The following is a 21,398-nucleotide window of genomic DNA, read 5'->3' as shown; positions in this document are numbered from 1 at the left end:
ATGCCCTTCAGAATGTTGAATGCCTCAGTGAGGTCTCAAGTGTAAACATTTCCACTTTCCACAGCTTTTCCACATAGCTGCAGTGCCTAATCCGAAGTGTCAATTTAGTTTCCCTTTTCTGTACACTCTTCAATGCCAAAATGTTCAGTTAATACAGTGATCAGAACTGTACACAGTTTTCTGTACACGGAGGGGAATAGACCATGCTTTGAACAAGTTAATTTTTGCATTTTTTTTTTCCACCGCCACACACTATGCTGATAGTTTCAGTGAGTTATCCATGAGTATCCCCAGATCATTCTTCTGTGTTCTATCTTGTAGATTAATCCCGTTTACCTTGTAGGGTAAATTCACTGCTCCCATTTTTTTGGATAAATTCATTGAGCAGCAGCATGTAGCATTAATTCTCTGACCAGTGCTCCCTTTCAGGCTCCCTGCTGAGAGCACAGGACCAGTGAATTTACCCTCATGTTCCCACTGCTTATTCCCCTTCCCCAGTCTGATCATTTGTATTATTCCACCACATTAAATGACATCTGCCACTTGCCAGGCCAGCTGCCTAATCCAATAAAAGAAATTATCCTTAGCATTACTTGCATGAAGCTTCAGAAACATTCTGATTTTCAATGTTGCATTGATGACGTTTGAACGTTCTTTCACCTTTTGCAGTTACCTGCCTTGGTGATTTTATTTGCAATTTAAGTACAGTATTGCATCCAATAATTTTAGAGACTAAAATGAAACATTATAAAAAAGCAAATCAGATCGCAGCAATGTCAGAAACTGAAACAAGAAACAGGAAGCTAGGACTGAAAACTGATTCAAGTTTGGGTTCAGTTTTCAAATGTTTGCAGTTTGCTAAAGTTACTTGTGCAAATTCAGACTGTGTGGCATTTTGCTTTCGACAGACATGCAAATTTTATTCTCGAATGTCCATGACTCCCTTCCTTAGCCACTAAAATGTGGCTAAATAATATGTAAATTAGAATTAAATTGCATGAAATGGTTGTTTGTGTCTCAATTACATCATTACTCAATCATCAGTGAAAAATTGGATTTGCCCCAGGTACTTGGAACAACCTATATGCATGAAAAAAAATCAGAACTCAATATTGAACCTGGAATTGAAATGTACAAAATGTTTCACAAAAGTAAGGAACAGGAAATATTCAAGCCAGAATCCTGCAACAGCATGGATCAAATTTGTTATCTCTATCAGTTGAAAAATTCTCTATTTGAATACAGAATGTAAGAATTACACACATTTTGTGGTGTTATACCCCATCCCGCTCATTCCACTGCAATTTTTTTGTTGCTACCTCATTGAATTTTTTTAAATTTAAGGAATGTCTCTCACATATAAATAAACGGCAACCAGAAAAGGAGAAAAAAGTGCAACCTGGTAATGTTTTGAAAATGTAGACCTGAACAATTGCAATTTTGCCGAACAGCAAAATCAGGTAACAAAGGTAGCATGCAGCAAGTTGATGCTTCACATTGTGGCACAGAATGGCAGGATAAGGTTTTTCAATAATGGCTGCACCTTCAGGAGAGGTACAAGTTGAAGAATATTTGCAGCATCATTGGGAGAGGAGAACCAATGGGAAAATCATCCCAGGCTGGTTTTATTTATCTATAACAGCCAATTATAAAGGAGGTTTTACGCTACAGTGAGGAGATGTGTCAGATGCATTTCAGTGTGCTAGCTGATCACCTGTAACGTTGCTCACAGATAATCTTCAGTCTAGCTTTGATACTTAATCGATAAGATGGAGCTGTATTTAACCTAACCTGTCCCTTTAAGACCGCTTCTCGGGTACTCCCTGTGGTGTAGTCTAAATAGGCACATCTTGAGGTCAATTTGAGGCATCTGCATGTAAATTTCCCGCTCCTGCCATTGGGAAGAGGCCAGGTTATCAGGTCAGAAAGAACTGGTAGGAAATGACTGGCTTTCTTTCTCTTTGATTTATGCTATTGATGGATAGAAACTAGATGTAAGAATTTTAATATTTATATATAAACCACTTTCACAAAGGCACTACTGAGATTTTCCATTATGTATTAGCCTTGTAGCAAGTTCTGGATAATTAAGTATATAACTGTGACTCACTACAAAAGAAAATGTGTAACATTCTTTTACCAAGTATTGCAATTTGGTATCATGCGTTGTGATATTTTTGTCACAATGGCTTGAAATATGCATTCATTCACACCACAAATCAGAAGGCACACATCAGCAACAACAAACTCAAGGGACTCTAAGACTGGGAAGTCACTGAGAGTCTTAACCTTTCGCACATAAAAACTGCATTCACATGACACACTCAGTAAGGCTGTCTTTGGAAGCTACACAAAAAGTATGTTAGTCAGGGATGAAGTACAAAGAAGTTATTTTACTTTTTTTTCTATTAAGAGTCATAAGCAATATGTTATAGCAGAGGCAATTTGAGTTTATGGTAAGTATATAGTAATGTATATTAAATATTTTTAAGATGCCTAGAATGAAGCTAAAGGCATTAACATAACTTTGAGTTTCAGATGATGCATATAAATTGTTCCAGCTTCGGTCTTGTGGTTTATGACATGATCTGAACGCCTTGATACTGTGCGTGCTTTGTAACTCATCCTGTGTTTCCATGATTCTCTATGTATCACATGGAGTTGAGCTAGATCTTATTACCTATAATATCACTGCTTAGAAGTGAAAGGGCACTTAGTTCCCACACCAATGTAGACATAAATTTTAGATTCCTTCATGGTTTCAAAACAGTAAAAGACATTTAATCCATACAGTAATAAAACTAAACTTGATGGATTACATACCAGAAGAGGATTCTGATCAAAGAGTTATGCGATATTACTGCTTTTACCTTTTAACAACTGCTTATATTACTATCAATGAAGAAATGCAGTTTGTAGAACTATACTCAAAAGTAAAACTAACTTTGAAAAGTGGATGCATTGCAGCATCTTGTAAAAAGACTAAGTAAAATATTTTTTAAAAAGTCATCGAAATGCTGGAAGTATCGGAGAAATGAAAATTATTGGAAAACATTAAGACATTTTTTATGTTCTAAGATAGGCATAGACTGGTACTTATATATATATTTGTTCAACAATTCTGTTACACTGCTTCTAGTAATCTTATTCCAAAAAAACTACACTTGAAAAATAAATGGTATATTAAAATGAAGAATGGGGCCTACTACGAAACCCACAATTTATGTACCATATTCGTCCCATGAGTCCCTGATGACATAACAACCCCGGTTCAACTCATCCTTCCTGTCTTCTAACGCCCAGGGTCATAAAAACAAAGGTCCTCCCTCAGATGCTATAACGATGAAAACAGATCAGAGACTTTCAGCCTGTCACCTTTGAGCAGACACTGGCTGATAACATCTACAGATGTGGAACTGCAAATTAATTCTTTCTTTATTTATTTTCTAACTGAAAGCACAATAACATTTATTGACTTTGACACAAACGCTGTGATAAATGGTGAATAAAATTTTGGAAGAAAAGATGTTTCAGATGCCTGATATTTTGAATGTGGAGATGACATGCCAAATGGCCTTTTCTCAATTTAAACTTTCTTATGTTCTTATGAGATTAGCAAGAGTTGAAAGGGCAGATTGTTTGCCGAAGTGTGTTTTTTTAAACAACTCCATGGTGATATTTGTGATGACTGAGGAGTTCCTTTGAAATTCAATGACATGGGTTCACAGTACTTATGGAACTACCAGCATCATACTGGCATATCAGGTCCAGTGGCCCAGAAAGTCTCCCAAATTTGAAACTGGTATCATTTGGTGGCTCAATATGGTCCAGTGTGTTATTGTATGACTCAATGTGCCCACCACACTTGATAGAACATTAGAATGGCCATGTAATTCACATGCGGTGAATTCCTGATCTTGGTTATCTGTACCCCCTCTTGTACTCTCAGCTGATTAAATGTGTGGGAGGCCTAAAGAGGCTGAAAAATATGAAATAAATTATAAAAAATTAGAAGTAGTTATGACTGGAATATCACAAGCTTCTTTTTTTAAAAATCAACTTTGGGCTTTTTCTCAAGGGTGCTGGAATACAAAGGGGAGGAGGTTATGCTTCAGTTGTATAGACACTTGGTCAGACCCCATCTAGAGTGCTGTGTCCAGTTCTGGGCATCACACCTCAGAAAGGATGTATTGGCCTTGGAGGGGACGCAGTGTAGATTCACCAGAATTATACCAAGGATTAAAGGGTTAAATTATGAGGATAGGTTGCATAAACTAGGCTTTTATTCCCTTGAGCATAGAAGATTGAGGGGTAATCTAATCGAGGTGTTTAAAATGATAAAAGGATTTAATAGTGTAGATAAATATAATCTATTTCCTCTGGTGGGGGAATCCAGAACAAGAGGGCATAATCTTAAAATTAGATAGATTTTTGATTATCGAGTGACATGTGTCAAAGGCGGGTAAATGGGGTTAAGATACAGATCAGCCCTGATCTAAATGAATGGCGCAACATAATTGAGGGGCTGAATGGCCTACTCCTGTTCCTATGTTCTGTGGTTTTACACACCTTGTGAGGGCACTTATTAAGTAAGATTTTCACAAACCTGGATGGTGAAGAGTCAAGATAGTCATATAGCAAAAGTACACAAATGTAAATCATTTGTGATTAATGGACCATATTTCATAAAGCATTCTTCTTCACTCCAACCCAAAGTGTCCTCAGCGGAAATAAAAGGCTGCACGCCATGATAGTGCACGCACTCATTATTTCACTTGCGAGGCGATTTTCATATCATAGCTCAGGAAATGACAGTATCAAAGCATCTCCATTGCAATGACACATTTATCACATACAGAGATCACAATATTCATGAGAGCAAAACCAGTAAATGAGGTGGCAATGTGAGGAGCATTTGAGTATTTTGAACAAAAGACACTTAGAATTTCTAATATCGTTCCAAAAGCAATGTGTTTGATACTGCTACACTCTTAATCAATTTCTTGTGGAAAAGAAAAATAAGATGTCAATTAATCGCAAGCTCAATGTGAAAGAAACCAGGAAGGTTCTTATTTGCCCAACGGGGGAATTCGTTTATTCACTCTTTATAGTTTTTAAAATACTCTTAACTGTTGGGTCTGTGAGTTATCAGTGCGCTGCAGAAAGCAGAAACAACATTGCGCGATGCAACTGCACATTAAATAAAGAATAAAAAGCCACAGATGCAAGCAGTCATTTTGACCACCCTTTGTGCCATTAGAATCTCATTTTCTGCCTATTAAAATGTTCCTTACTGTTCAGGCGGTAGCAGTAGCCAATGATTGGTGTGTAATTGACTATAATTGTCTTTTCACTTTTCATTTATATCATTCCGTGCTTCCTTCTGTTCTTCAATTTATAGAAAGCTTTTCAAGAAAATGGCACCTTTAGCTCTCTATCTCTTAGCTCTGAAATGACTCACTTTTAATTATAGGTTCCACTCCCTTGTGACCTATATTAAAAATTAACTGGTGTACATATCAGATGACACCTGTGTCCAACCTATGCTAACAAATGGATACAGTATATTTTAATAAAATGATAATGTTAACTTTCCACCAGCTATTAATATATTTAAAAAGTTTAAGTCTCCTACAATACTATCTGTGATAATTTCATCTGAGGATAATTTACTGACCCTATGGTAGCAATATGTATGTTCTGCAGAGTAGTAACATTATGATATTAAAATGTTAAAATTGCTTAACAAAGCATTGAAAGATAAAGCATACATTTTAATCAATAAGGGTAACTGATATTGTCAATTCCTGTTTGTACACCTAATATCACTTCATGAGGTACTTACAACAAAAAGAGTTGCTATGCATTAAAAAATGATCATGTAGAATCGTTTCAATCCTACACCTAAAGAGGTTCTTGTAGTAATGCCCCACTTAGAGTACTGTTTGTGATGTATTGTTCAGTTTTTAGCATTTCCCTCTTGAATTCTCTGTTCAGCTTGTAGAGTTACAATGTATAAAGCACTACTGAATTATATCTTAAACATAGTATGCTGCATATATCAGGAAGTGCTTGGATTGAAATGATGAAAGTACGCTAAAATATACCTGCTAGAAACAATAGCAGAAAAAAATTAAAGCATGCATTAAACAACTGAAAAAAAATAAGTTAGTGAAAGGAATTGTAATGTACATTGATGAACTTTGATGTTAGTAACCTATACATCATGAGCTAGTAGTCCTATTGCTAGAACAACGCATTAATGTTTCATTGGAATGCTGACCACTGCTGACTACTACTTAAAAATTGCCATTGAATTTCACATTAGAAACTGGTTTTAGTTACATTTCAAATGTTTCTTTGTAAATGCTGTAATTAATTCTTAGTAACTATTGTTAATATTCTGTTCTCAATACTTATCCACTTGTGTGATTGTCTGCATTTTATTTTTTCCAATATTCTAAAAGATGATAGAAGTAGCAAAAAATTCATCTTATAAAGTGTAAAGGAAATCCAGTATCTTGAACATTAATATGACAAACGAATGGCTACAAATTAGCACAGTTACATGAGCTGCACAGACAGATTTGTGCAATGATTTAAATTTGGAAATACTTCTTTAGTTTTGCCTTGGGTAGTAAACTATTTGGTTCACATATACAGTAGACACTCTGTTTTGAATCACAAAACTGACCTGAGGTGAGAGGCCATTGCTAACCGTTGGGTTCATGGGATTGGTAGACCCTGCAGGAGACACAAAGCTGTCTGTGTACCCTGAAAATCCATGCCTGCTGGTGGATAGGCAGTAAGCTGAACTGCTGTCTGGAGTAGAAGGGAGGCTGCTCTGGTGAACTGATGTCGGAGGCAGAGGCTGTGGCCTGTGAACTGTGTTGCTTGGATCTGAGATTGCTGAAAGCACAATAACATTTATTGTATCATTAATGCTGTATCATTTTCACTTAAGAAATCATTCAACTAGGTCCAAGGGCAATAAGCTCATGGATCTGTTAACATTTAAAATATTTTTCTACAATTTTTCATATTCATCATTTTCTTTTTTCTGCATTCACCATAATATAGCTTAAAGGTTCTGAGCCTTCAGGAAAAAGTGACTGGCAAGCCTTTTTGCATTTGTTTATAAACTCACACTGCAGTGATGTAAATTCCATCAAAATGTACCGTTGTGTCCCTTGTATGTGATGTTATGGTGAAGAAAATGATGGGAAGGCAAATTTTATGAGGCTGCAGTGCTGGTGCGAAGCCTTGCTAGACAGGAGCATGGATCAGAGAATCAGGCACGGAGATCAGCGCACCTGATAGCAGCCCTCCAATTTTCCAGTGGTTGACTTTAACTGCTAGAAAATCAGGAGTGCTATGAATTGGATGCACTGTCTTCCATGCCCAAATCTTCAATCCGTGTTCCATCAAGCAAGGCTCCATATAGGAAGCCCAGCCTCGCAAAATTTATCCTATAGTCTTCTGGCTGTTCCTCTCGAGCAAAAAAAGTATTTGCCAAATGCTTTTTCATGAAGACATTGCCTTTATAAACACAATTCCATCCTACTTACATTACAGTAGCAATTTCACTTCATTTAAATACCAAAAAACAAGTTATCTGAAAAGTAACCACAGTGTGGTTGACTGAGGATGCCTTGATAATGTCTTGTACTATATATAATTGGATTGAATACACCACAGTAAAAGCAGCATAGTATTTAGCACAATAAATGTATATTTGGATGTCTTCTTATCACATAACATAATCTTTACACAATGACTGAATAATATTGGACATTAGCTGTACTGAAAAATATCATTTTGTATCTGTGTGAAGGGTGCAAGTGTAGAAAACTGCATATCTGCTTGGGGATTTTGAAGGCAACTTTATTCTTTTCCACAGTCATGCCAAGGCATTTCTTCCTATTTTAGTATCAGTTCACCTAAAGTGTGTTAGCACTCTATCCTTTCAACTCTGGGGCCTGGTTAAAATCCTGCCCACACTGATAGGATGAAAGTCTCCAATGTCTGCTGGCTGCAAGGTTCCCATACAAAATGAGTTTTGTCTTTCTGAACTCAGTTTCTAGTGAATGCAGGTCCATAGCGCGAAACTAGCACTAATTTGTGCTAAATTGGACATCTCAGGTGATTAAACTGGTCCTTGGCAGTAGCACGAAATGGGCGACTTCAATGGAAAAGAAAATTGGCACAATGTAAAACAGGCTGCCGATTCGCTATCGCCCATTTTGAATACGGCTGAAGACCAATTTCACCCCCACCCCCCAACTCAAAACATCATTTAAGAAGGCTGATATAGGAAACCTCGCACTAGAGCAGTAGAGAGGTGAAATTAGGTAAGGCATCTCGGGGAAAGAGTTCCCTCCATGAGCTACGTATAGTAAAATTGTTAGCGTTTTCTTTAAAAGCAAGTTTTTGATTATGTTACACATAGAGCGCAGAGGAAATCTTCCACCCATTGTGGGGCAGTGTAAAGGGAGTTTTAATCTATATCTAACTTGCAAATTAACTAGAAGTAATTGATAGTGATACTGGGTCCCAAAATGGTAAGTGTTCCATTTCCCAATGCCAACATCTTGAGGACAAAAATTCACCCAAGAATTTTTTCTTAAATGTACACATTAAATTGTTTGATAGCTATTTAGCATAACTAAAGGTTATTTCAATGCCATGTAACATCTGGAAGAAATGACTGCAGCAAAAACTTCTAACTGCTTTTAGGAATCATGCAGAGAAGCCACGTAAGCACAGAGATCAAGACAAATGGGAAAACTTTGTAATATTGGGGCTCAAAAACAAATTAATGACAATGGTTGGAACCCTTTTTAATTCTCCCAAAATTTTAAGAATGATTGAGTTATTCTCAATAATTTTGTTGAATAACCACTTTACCACCAGAACCGGGAACCTCCAATATTTAAAAAGTACGGGATAGAAATTAGCCTTGGGCGGTTACGCTAAACAGACATTATCACACCAGCCACCTGTTGTACTCCCCATCTGATATTCAGTCCTATTGAAGTCAATGGGCTGAATATTGGGTGGGGAGTATAACAGGCGGCCAATACCATACCGCCTGTTTTGCACTACTGCTGAAAATGGATTTCTACCCCTATATCTTTACTCTCCCAAGTACTACATTCTTCAATACTTCATTCACAATACTACATTCTTCTGGTATGTTAACCTCAAATGTAATTTTTCAATAAAAGATATATAATATGCAAGCATCTGAGTACAAATAGCACTGCAATGTGGAGCTACGATAATCGGCAGGACACCATGATCAATGATTTTCTTCCGAATTAGAATTAAAACTCTACTTTCGTTTGTTTACAAAAGAAAAAGAGCAAATGTGGCACAGAATGCAGCTGAAGGAAGTGTCAGTCAAAGGTGGCAAACTTAATACTTGTTTTTTTTCTTTCTGGAGGATTTCACTTTTATTATTAATACTCCAGCATTATAATCGTAAGCATTCATTAAAAATAAGCCAAAACTTAAATTCTGGTCCTTTTTTTTGATAGCTTCTTGGCTTATTCTGAATAATTCCAGAGCACAGCTCTAGTCAGATGCTTTCAATTGATAATTCTGAGTTTTTACGCTGTTACAATGTTCTTTATCAGAATACAGACATCAAATATTCAGATAGCTTAAATATCAGGATTTTTTTTTTACCCTGTGGTATGGATGTAGGTGGATAACTGGCATCAGACAATTGGTAAGGAGACAGTGCTGGCATTGCTGTGGGTGGGAATCCTCCAGGGATCAGGTGATTAAATGCCAATAGTTGATTGGCTCCTGCTTGTTTCCTCCAACGAGCTCGGCGGTTGCTGAACCAAACCTAATAAATTAAACAGGATCACTTCCAGGACAATTTTAATTAAATTGAATTACTTTTAGTACAATTATCACCATAATTAATGTATGAATAATGAAATGAAATTAAACAAGGATGAATAAAGTAATGCACAGTTCGTGTACAAAAAACAATAACCTAACAGCTCAATAGATATAAAGATATATATTGCAATAAGCTGATTAAATTTTGAATTATATTTGCTTAAAACTATATTGGTGCTATTGAAAATTGGCCTCTAAGTGCTCTAATTGAACCAAATATTTTATATGCCAGTTTAATAATGCATCATTTAAAGATATATTTCATTAGATAATTACTTGCTGCTATCCTGGCAGCAATCAGACTATTCAAATAAAGCTGTAAAAAATAAAATGACCTAGATAAACTATATACCTTTCCAGGATCATACCTTTAGCAGATACCAAATGGTTTCGGCAAAGAGTAGTCTCCTCTAACTCTCTATCTAAACTTTGCAATTCTAAGTCTGTGCTGTCACTGAAACCAGTGACCTTTGGCTTATTCAATAGAGCATGCTCAGATAAAATGCCAAACTCACTAGGATTCCGGACTTTCAGAGGAGGGAAAACCTTCAGTAATCAGGCACAATTCTATGAGCGTGTTCCAGTTTATGTGCAGGTGCCTGTGTCAATGCAGAATCTGAACGCTTTGTGATACAGTCCAAAATCTAGTCTTTTTATAAGCAATGTGTTTTTCAAAAAGATGTAACGCTCCTGATTTATTTCTGTACATATGACAATTGTGTGGAATTAAACCCGTTGAAGTTCTTCAGCAGTTAACTGTTTTACTGTGGTACAGATGTTTTGTGAGCACATTCTAGATTTAAAAGGAGTAAAGAATGGTAGTATAGCTGTCATTTAAAAATGTTAAAATTTATGACAAGAAATAGCTCAATAAAAGTTAGCAGATTCAGTATTCCTACTGTCTGAGAAAAGTTAAATTCCCAACACTGAACCATCGTGAAGAAGTCACTGATTGACTTAAATCTGTCATTCATGCTGGGTTTAGTAAAAGATCCATATGTTAGTTGTTCTGGGGAATTTAGCAGGGAAGTAGATCACAGCAAGCCACATAAGAGATGATAGGCCTCATGAGACCAGATGAAGCTGTGAGGAATGCAGAGAAGTCACAGGGTTAAAGCTACACTGTGGCAGCTGCTGCATTAATGTGGCTTCTGCATGCACTGAGGGGCAAGTACTTAGAAAGTGTTAGTGCTCGTACTTCACTCATGATTATTCTTTGAGCTCTGAAAGTGGAATGTATGTGTAGATATTACAGATTTTGATGGTGAATGACAATTACATTACATATTGCTGCTTTGTTATTTTCCAGCACTCTTCTGTGATGTTAGACAAGTGATCCTATACTGCATGGGATAATACATATATAGAGAGAAGTAACTAGTGTTGCAAAATTATTTCCCACAACTTTCTTCCTTCCTCTTCGTCTGAAGGAGTTGAAACATGCTGGGATGTGGTCCCATAGGTGTCTGCAGTCCTCTAGCACCTCAGCAAAGCAGCCATTTCCTTATGTGTGCACCTTGACTATAGAGTGCTGGGACTGGCAGACTATTCGACATGGGGGCATCGCAGCTGAGTCTGATCATGTTCTTACCTGACGTTCATTCATGTACACTTTCTAGCTGAGTGCCTGGATAGTGATCAAGAGTGAAAACCTGGCTAAATTTTCCCCACTAGACCAGAGGCATTAAGACCAATTTATAGTGTTTTTTTATTCATTCATGGGATGTGGGCGTCACTGGCAAGGCCAGCATTTATTGTGCATCGCTAATTGCCCTTGAGAAGGTGGTGGTGAGCCGCCTTCTTGAACCGCTGCATTCCGTGTGGTGAAGGTTCTCCCACAGTGCTGTTAGCTAGGGAGTTCCTGGATTTTGACCCAGCGACGATGTATATTACATATTGTTCCTAACCGAGATCAGCTGACTCAACACAGTACGGGGATCAAACCCGACACCTTTCTGGTCCATATGACTCAGGACCATACCAGGCAGTACATGATAAACTAAGCCATCAGGGCAGCTGTGCAAAATGATTAATGAATCAATAATCTGCTTAATGTCATAGTGATGTTGATGTGCTGTCCTGTGGAGAAGCAAACCATTTTCCTGCTCATTATTACTAACATGCTTAGTTCTCGATATTGACCATGCCATCATTAAGAGATAAGGTGGCCTATTTTGATGTGTAGCATACATCGGGCAGGTGGTGAGTTATACAATTGAGATGCCAACCCAATGACACCTGTGGGAGACCTAAACCATTTTGATGGTTGGGCTTCACTTAAAATTGACAGGCGAACTGTCCGCGTGTTTCCAGTGCTTATAGGCAGCTCATCGATCGGGAGGATGGGTGAGAAATCTGATGGCCCATTCATCGAGTCGAGCCAGAAATCCTGATTTAAAGGGGAGGTCCAGGCTGTTCGGTGGGGGAGAGGAGTGATGAAAGGTGAGTAAGCGAATGGGAGTTTTATTTGACATACAGGAAATGCTAATATGCTCACCCTGGACTCGAAAAATGCTCCAAACAGCATACAACAGCCATTTTTTCAGTGGCCTCCAGCAATCCCTTTAAGGGACACTAGTTTGGCTGCATTCTGCTAATGTTGTAGGGATTGCGCAGCGTAGGTGCCACGTGTTTACCCATCAAATTGCAGCAGGGTCTTATGTATGTCATAGGACCCCAATTTACATATAGTAATAAGGGTCCTGCGTGTTTCTGGTGGGAATCTTGGCCCCCTATTTAAAGGCCTGGACCAAAATGGGAACGGGTATGAAAAGAGCGGTAATTTTTCCATTGAGATTTTGGTCTCGAAAAACAGGGCGGTTACCAGGTACCAAAATCGCCCCCTAATGGAGAACAGGAGCCAGATGGCTCTGAGGCCTTAAATTCATGCTGAGGGTTGGGGAAATATACTTACATGCTGTCTCCATGCTTCTTTGACGTGCTCCTGGAGCCCCTACAGACACATTGCTGTGAGGAGAGTTCCAGCACAAGCCCCACTTTTAGCTTTCTTGAGGCACCCCTCCATTCATACATCACACAGAAGAAAATAAAGCGAGAGGCCAGAAACGCCCTTCCCATCTCATTTATATGCTAACGCTGGGTCTGTGCTTAATGCAGTGCAAGGGCAGTTATGCTGAATTTGGGTAACCTTATAAATCCCGGAGAAGCACAGTGGGAACAGAGACCTGACACAAGGGGTGTCTGGCCCCATTTTCTCTTCCCCAGGCACAATGAAGAGGAAAATCTTTGATACTTTCAGGGAAAGAGCAGGGAAATGGGAATAGAGCAAATGGCTCCAGAGGAGGAAGCTTGCACTGACACTGGCTAGATATCTTCCTTCTGCACTGAAATTCTGATTGTATGGAGCAAATTTTCATCTCACTGCCAGAGTATTGCGGAAAGAAAAATCAGGTGGTTTCTATAATCGGTGCCCAACCCACAACGCCAGTTTTACGCTCCAGCAGTAACTTAAAAATTACCCCTAATGAGTTTGAGGTTAGTGAGTGTACTTGTTCCCTTCTATAATAATACATTGTGATATAATGCTCCTACCATTATAAATCACTGTCTCCCCTGACTCACCGTGAACAACACCACAGCAGATCCACTACTTAACTCTTAAAATGGTCAATTCATTGGTTCTTCAAAACTTTCCCACCATACAAATGGATAGTTAAGGACAGTAATGCCTCAACATAATATATTATGTGTAAGCAGGTAAAATCTGTGTTCTAATGATTATACATTAATATGCAATTATTTCCCCAGTCTAGGTCATAACCCATATCCTTATCACAGATAAAACTCTTCAGTTATAGAGCAGATTAATTTACATAGTTTATGGTAGATAAGGCCTAATGATAATATTCTTAACTACATTCATTAGAATAGAAGAAGCCACTCTAAGACTACACGGAGCTCTCATCTACACTCAGTAGCATGCGAAATATCATTTGGTCTTGGGTGATATATGCGACTTAGCATAACCCCTGTATAAGATAGCAGATCAACCCGCTTAAAGATGCTTGAGAACTCCAAAATACTACATTGTATCCAAAGATCTCAATAAACAGGAGATTGGTTTATCAAAGGACACTGTATTTAGAGTGTAATGAATTGGATAGTACTTATTCAAGTCACTATTTGAGCACTAGAAATTTGGGAGCCCACGAAGGTACTTCAAAATATACTCAAAAATCTAAACTGCCTAACCTAGGTTTTTCACATAAGATGTAACTTAGTGATTTAATGAACAAATCAAATTATTTTTGAATAATATGCCTTTTGTGAAATTTCAGCAATTATTATATTGTTGAGTGTACTTAAAACATAATACATACAATATACAATTTCAGCTAACAAACCATGGTGTTACCTGTACTCGTGCCTCTGTGAGCTTAGCTCTCTGTGCAAGTTCCTCACGTGTGTAGATATCCGGATAGTGAGTTCTCTCAAATGCTCTCTCTAATTCCTCTAGCTGTTCTGCTGTAAATGTTGTCCGACTACGACGCTGTTTCCTCTTTAGAGGCAGGTCTGGCTCTGAGTCAATATCTGATGCCTCATCTGAATTATTTGCTGTAGGAAGCAGATTAAATTCATGATCTGTATTACAGAACCGTGCAACAGCAACTTCACATTTGGGTTATCCCACAAAAGCAAACTCGTGAAACCCGCTTTGCGTTTACATGTAAACCCCTCACAGGACATCCATTCTCAAATGAATTTGTATAAAGTGCACTATCCAAGTTATACACCAGAAAGGAAATGTGCCAAGACTGGTAAAACTTCAGTCAGCAAGAAAAATCTTTTGGGTATCATTTGATTGCTTTATGTACAGTTAAAAAGGAAGAAAGGGAGAAAGGAGGACTTGCATTTATATAGTGACTTTCACAATCTTAAGGCCCCATCCCAATGAAGTACTTTTGAAATGTAGTCACTGCTGTAACGTAGGTAATGTGGCAGCCAATTTGCACATTGCAAGGGCCCACAAACGGCAATGAGATAATGACCAGATAATCTGTCATTATTAACCAGGAATAAATATTGGCCAGGGTACCAGGGAGAACTCCCCTGTGCTTCTTCAAATAGTGCCAAGGGATCTTTTACATCCACCTGAGAGTGCAGACGGGGCTTTGGTTTAAAGTCTCATCCGAAAGACGGCATCTCCGACAGCGCAGCACTCCCTCAGTACAGCACTGGAATGTCAGCCTAGATTTTATGATCAAGTTTCTGCAGTGGGACTTGAACCGACAACTTTCTGATTCGGTTACCCACTGAGCCAAGTCTGACATTTTATATATTGTGCAAATAATGGAAAATACTGATTCCAGACTTGCAGAAGCTGAAGCAGTCTGATACAGGCAGAAGCTTCTGTGAAATGAGAAGCAAACGTTATGTGAGGGTTGAAAGGTTAAGGTATTAACAACAATTTTACACCAACAAGCTTTAGGAAACTTACTTTACAAAAAAAGCAGATTATTTTTGGTTTCTCTAAGCTGTAAAATCCTCAGGGTAGAAATCCTCCCCAATGTATAGAAAGGAGCTGAGCAGTCTGACGCTAGTGCCACCTGTTATGAGGATATTCAAGTTTAAACAGCGCTGGTCCATTTCAGGAAGGCACAGTATGTGACTTCCATCACTGACTTCTGCTCTTTGACCTTGGGCTTTGGAGCTGGGATAGTTTTAGTGGAGTAAGAACACAAACCAAGTCTTCTTACAATTGACCTCCACTGTGAAATTTGAATAGTTTCATAATTTACAGCACAAGGAACTAACACGTATCACCAGTCAGTTACTTCTATCTCCTGTCTGTACATTAGGACTTTTTACAACACTTCAACTTTATGTATGAACAATGAAAGAAGTTGTGATTTTATTCAGTTAAATGAGGACCATCCTTCTTAGCTGATGGCAATTCCAATCAGATTTAATAGATTTATCTTCCACTTCAATAGATAAAATACAAAGTACTATTTGTGTGAATAGTGCAAAAGTGGAAACACATAATTCTAAACAAAATTTTAAAGTAACCTGCAAAAGATTAAGTTGAAGCACTCAACAGTAACTTTAACTATGGCTCCAACACAACAGCTTCATTTTAACTGATGCTGAAGGGACGTTGTACAATCGTATCCGTCCCACAAATTCAATTTCACTCAAGCTGAGTGAACTCATAAACGCTCTTTGCAGGTGCATACTAATCTGTTTGCACAGATTTACGCCAGAGAAAGCAACAAGGCCTTTTGGAGGCAATTCAGCAGAAGAGCTCCTAAATTGGAATCTATAAGCTTCTCAAGCTGCCTCACTAGTATAGCAGGGGTCCCCCAGGCCACAGGAACTTGGCTGGAAATGTCATTAAACTCAATGGGCCTGAATTTGCTCACCGTTTTTGGCAAATTTTCTGCCTTAAAGTAAGCGTACCAACATTTTTGTAAGTGGATTCTTGTTTCTGCCGAGTTTCTGCCCCGTAATGGCTGCACTATAGTTTGCAACATGATCTGGGGCCTTCCATGTGTGCGTTCCATGCATGACTAACTGAGCACGATATAAGTATACATTTCTTTAACACAAGGAACTCAAAAATGAACATAAGCCAACCTATTGTTTCTTCACCACCATGTCTCCCCTGGGTGTCCATGTGTGCCCTTCTTTCCTAATTTGGTGTTTCTCCTGAGTGCAACATGAGGGCCAATATTACAAAAGATGGTTGGCTGCTCACCCCTGTGCTATAAAAGGCTCGTGGGACTGAGCTGGCCCTCTTCTCGTGGCAGCTTGGTGCTGGGAGGGAGCCACTGCTGGCTGCATCTCTGAATCTAGTGCCTGTGCACCATGATGTTGACTTCTATGTGCCACTTGCATGGTGTAATGAGGAGGAAGGCTGGTCGCTTGGCATGTGCCGCTTCCCTGAGAAATGGCAGCGTCATGCAACGTCTTTTCCACTGGATCTGTGCCCCCATGGATTAGCAGCTTGGCTGGTCTAATGGCACCTATCAGATCCTGAAAGCCCCAAGTCACAGCAGCCTGCATCCCGGCCACAGGATCTAAAAGCCAATAGGAAGGTTGCTGTCGAATCCTTCCCCTACTGCCACCAGGGCAGCAGTCTCTGCTTCTGTGAAATAATAGATCATAGAATCATAGAATGATAGAATGGTTACAGCACAGAAGGGGGACATTCAGCCCATCGAGCCTGTGCCAGCTCTTTGTAAGAGCAATCCAGTTAGTCCTATTCTCCCTCTCTTTCCCTGTAGCCCTACAATTATTTTCCCTTCAAGTATTTATACAATTCCTTTTTGAAAGCCACGATTGAATCTGTTTCCACCACTCTTTCAGGCAATGCATTCCAGATCATAACTACTCGCTGCATAAAAAAGCTTTTCCCCATGTCGCCTTTGGTTCTTTTGCCATTCACCTTAAATCTGTGTCCTCTGGTTCTCGACCCTTCTGCCAATGGGAACAGTTTCTCTTTATTTACTTAATCTAAACCCATCTTGTTTTGAACACTTCTATCAAATCTCCTCTTAACCTCTTAATCTCTGCTCTAAGGAGAACAAACCCAGCTTCTCCAGTCTATCCACGTAACTGAAGTCCCTCATCCCTTGAACCATTCTTGTAAATCTTTTCTGCACCCTCTATAAGGCCTTCACATACTTCCGAAAGTGTGATGCCTAAAACTGGACATCTGTGGCTGAACCAGTATTTTATAGAGGTTCAACATAACTTCCTTGCTTTTGTATTCTATGCCTCAATTTATAAAGCCGAGGATCTCATATGCTTTTTAAGGCATCCTCAACTTGTCCTGCCACCTTCAAAGAGTTGTGCACATATACCACTACGGGCCCGATATTACCATGGCGGCGGGTTCGCGGCAGGGGGGTCAATTGGGTGCGTGGGTAACGCGCCAGGTGAAATCAGTCTGCCCCGCTCGCAATCGCAGGCTGATTGGAGCCACTTACCCGTTCTTCCGGGTTCCCCGCTGCTAAGCTGCGCGGCGGGCGGACTGCGCATGCGCAGTAAGGTCTGTCAGCTGGAGGAGCTCTATTTAAAGGGGCAGTCCTCCACTGACTGATGCTGCAACAAATAGGAAAAATTACAGCATGGAGCAGCCCAGGGGGAAGGCTGCTCCCAGTTTAATGATGCCTCACTCCAGCTCTTATTGGATAGGGTGAGGAGGAGGGGGAGGATAGAGATCTTCCTCCCGGCGGGCAGGAGGAAGCGGCCTGCCTCCACCACCAAGAAGGCCTGGCTCGAGGTGGCAGAGGAGGTCACCTGCACCACCAACATATCACCCACCTGCATACAGTGCAGAAGGCGCTGCAATGACCTAAGTAGGTCAGCCAAAGTGAGTACACTTACTCATTCCCCTACACTCCGTCTGCCACATCACCGCCCCCACCCCACATCTCCTTCTGCACTGCCAACACTACTCTGTCACATCACTCCTCATACCCTCTCAAAGCTCATCCTCATCTTACCTGCACTTACTCACCTCGCCAGTACTCATCCCGCCACTACCACTCAACCCAATTCTCATACAATCTCATGGCTCTATCTCATACTCACCCTCTCATGAATCTCTTTCACAGTCAACCTCACTCAACTTGCCACTACCTGTGCTGCAGCCACAGGGCATGCATCACATATGTGCAGTAGGAAGCGTAAGGCAAATGTGTCGTGAGCATGAAGGGGATGCACAAGGGTGTTTGAGGGTTTGTCATGGTTTTTACTTATATTGAATTTCTGACCAACTCACATTACATATTATATTGGCACCACTACTGCCACGTCTTTGCGAATCTTGTCTGGTTTTTGCAATAATGCCCTTTCCTGAGGATCACTATGAAGACCCACAACTGATGCCACCCATTGTGTTACTGCAGAGTGGGTGTAGGTGTATTTGCAGGGCTCTTTTGTGCAGACGACTGAGAGACGTCGGCGATGTCCCCGGTGGCACCCTGGAAGGATGCGGAGGAGAAGTTGTTGAGGGCAGTGGTGACTTTGACCGCGACAGGTAAGAAGATGGTGCTTGGGCCAGCCGGGAGCAGCTCGGCATGAAGGAGGCTGCAGAGGTCCACGACTACATGTCGAGTGACTCTGAGCCTCTGTGTGCACTGCTGCTCAGAGAAGTCCAGGAAGCTGAGCCTCGCTCTGTGGACCCTGTGGCGAGGGTAGTGCCCTCTGCGACGCATCTCTCTCTGCGGTTGCCCTCCCTCCCGCTGTGCAGGTTGATGTGTCACAGCACTGTGTTGTGGAGCTCCATGTGTCAGAGGTGGACGGCGTGGCCGGCGAGGCTGGTGATGTTGTTCACCCTCTGAGGAGGTCATGACTGCAGCTTCGGCGGCCCCCATCCGGAAGATGTACATCTGAGGGGGTCCACAAGGTAGGTACATGTGTCTGGACACCGGGGTAAGTGTGCAAGTTGGTGAATTTGATTGTTAGGAGGAGGGTGGTGGAGGCCAAACCTTGTCCAAGGTGACAGGGTGGCCTCCTGCAATGAGTGAGGGTCTCCCCCCCCCAGCTGTCAAATGGACCTTTGCAGCTGCCACAGGCTGATGGCTGCAACACGTCCATTTCAACTGGGAATGTTTCCCCCGGTACGAAACAGTCCCAGTTGTTTGCAAAATCCCACCCCTCCTAAAACATCATGTTAATCAGATCTCTAAACGAACTGAAATACCTAAATAAATACCTTAAGTGGCACCCCGCCGGCTTTAATTGCCGGCAGGAGTCCCAAATGCGGGGGCTGCGCGCGCATGTCAGCGCGTCAGTGGGGAACCCGGAAATGGGGCGGGTTGGAGCCGGGCTCCCAACCCGCCCCGGGAATCCCCGATTTTCGTAGCCCCCCCGCCACGAACGCACCCGATCGCGGGTGCTAAAATCGAGTGCTAGGTCTCTGTTCCTGCATTCCCCTTTAGAATTATTTATATTGCCTCTCCTCATTCTTCCTGCCAAAATGTATCACTTCACATTTCTCTGTGTTAAATTTCATCTGCCATGTGTCCGCCCATTCCACCAACCTGTCTGTGTCCTCTTGAAGTCTATTACTATCCTCCTCACTGTTTGTTACACTTACAAGTTTTGTGTCATCTGCAAATTTTGAAATTGTACCCTGTACACCCAAGTCCAAGTCATTAATATATATCAAGAAAAAGCAGTGGTTCTAGTACTGACCCCTATGAAACACCACTGTATACCTTCCTCCAGTCTGAAAAACAACCATTCACCACTACTCTCTGTTTCCTGTCACTTAGCCAATTTCATATCCATGCTGCCACTGGCCCTTTTATTCCATGGGCTTCAATTTTGCTGTCAAGCCTATTACGTGGCACTTTATCAAACGCCTTTTGAAAGTCCATATACACAACATCAACCACATTGCCTTCATCAACCCTCTCTGTTACCTCATCAAAAAACTCAATCAAGCTAGTTAAATACGATTTGCCTTTAACAAATCCGTGCTGGCTTTCCTTTATTAATCTACACTTGTTCAAGTGACTATTAATTTTGTCCCGGATTATCATTTCTAAAAGCTTCCCCGCCACTGGAGTTAAACTGAGTGGCCTGGAGTTACTGGGTTTATCCTTGCACCCTTTTTTGAACAAGGGTGTAACATTTGCAATTCTCCAGTCCTCTGGCACCACCCCCATATCTAAGGAGGATTGGAAGATTATGGCCAGCACCTCTGCAATTTCCACCCTTACTTCCCTCAGCAACCTTTATCAATTTTTAGCCCATCCAGTATCTCAACTACCTCCTCTTTTACTGTGACTTTGGCAGCATCTTCTTCCTTGGTAAAGATGGAGACTCCAGAGTTTCAGTTGTCAACTGTTGCATGTCCTTGGACACTGACCTCAAAGCTTGCAGATAGGTGTGATGTTCCTTTATTATCCTTTTCACGCAATTAACAATTAGTTCCAGGTCCCACAACTCCAAGGCCAGGGGCAATCTTTTCCTTGGCCTCCGCTGGGAAAGTGGCACATCCTCATCCCATTCTTCCACCTCCCTTGTGCTCTGTGAATCACCCGGTGTCACATCCTCACTGACACTGTTAAATTCCCCCCCGGGTGAAAGTTACTGAGTTGGTGCATGGAAGTAAGAAAGTCCGTGATAAAGGTATGAAACGGAATGGTTGGGGCAGAGCGACATGAGGTCGGATCTAACACATGGGACTCCTGTGTGGCCTTGTTCTCAACATCCTCTTCCTCATTGTCAACATCAAAGTCCCCAGCAAGAATTTTCTTCCCTCCTGTTCCTCATCCTCCTCCTCCTCCTCATCATCAAATTCCTTTGGTTCTTCATCCTCTGCCCCATGTTGCTGTGATGCATCTACAGGTAAGGAGGGCATAAGCTAAGAATGAATGAGCATAACCGCCTTGGGAATAAGAAGGCAGAAAAGAGTATGGAAGCTGCCTCCTGTCTGCTGCTTCATAGGAATGCCATGGCTACTCTGTACGTGTCCACCCACTTACCTGACACCTGCACTGCAA

At 40.8% G+C, this 21,398-nt stretch overlaps 1 protein-coding gene across 3 annotated transcripts in view; it reads right to left on the bottom strand.

Annotated features, from left to right (window-relative positions):
• The window catches only part of pax3b (paired box 3b), a 74,965-nt gene that overhangs the window by 17,818 nt on the left and 35,749 nt on the right, over window positions 1-21,398 (bottom strand). For all 3 annotated transcript variants that reach the window (XM_067994685.1, XM_067994686.1, XM_067994684.1), the window contains 3 exons: window positions 14,291-14,490; window positions 9,691-9,856; window positions 6,695-6,909 (listed from right to left, as the gene is read on the bottom strand). In XM_067994685.1, the coding sequence (XP_067850786.1) occupies window positions 6,695-6,909; window positions 9,691-9,856; window positions 14,291-14,490 (581 nt within the window). The remainder of the gene's footprint in view (window positions 1-6,694; window positions 6,910-9,690; window positions 9,857-14,290; window positions 14,491-21,398) is intronic.

Source organism: Heptranchias perlo, chromosome 13, assembly GCF_035084215.1.
Source record: "Heptranchias perlo isolate sHepPer1 chromosome 13, sHepPer1.hap1, whole genome shotgun sequence".
Classification (NCBI taxonomy): domain Eukaryota; kingdom Metazoa; phylum Chordata; class Chondrichthyes; order Hexanchiformes; family Hexanchidae; genus Heptranchias; species Heptranchias perlo.
Note: the sequence above shows the minus strand (reverse complement) of the source record. Positions and strands in the feature narration are given on the sequence as shown.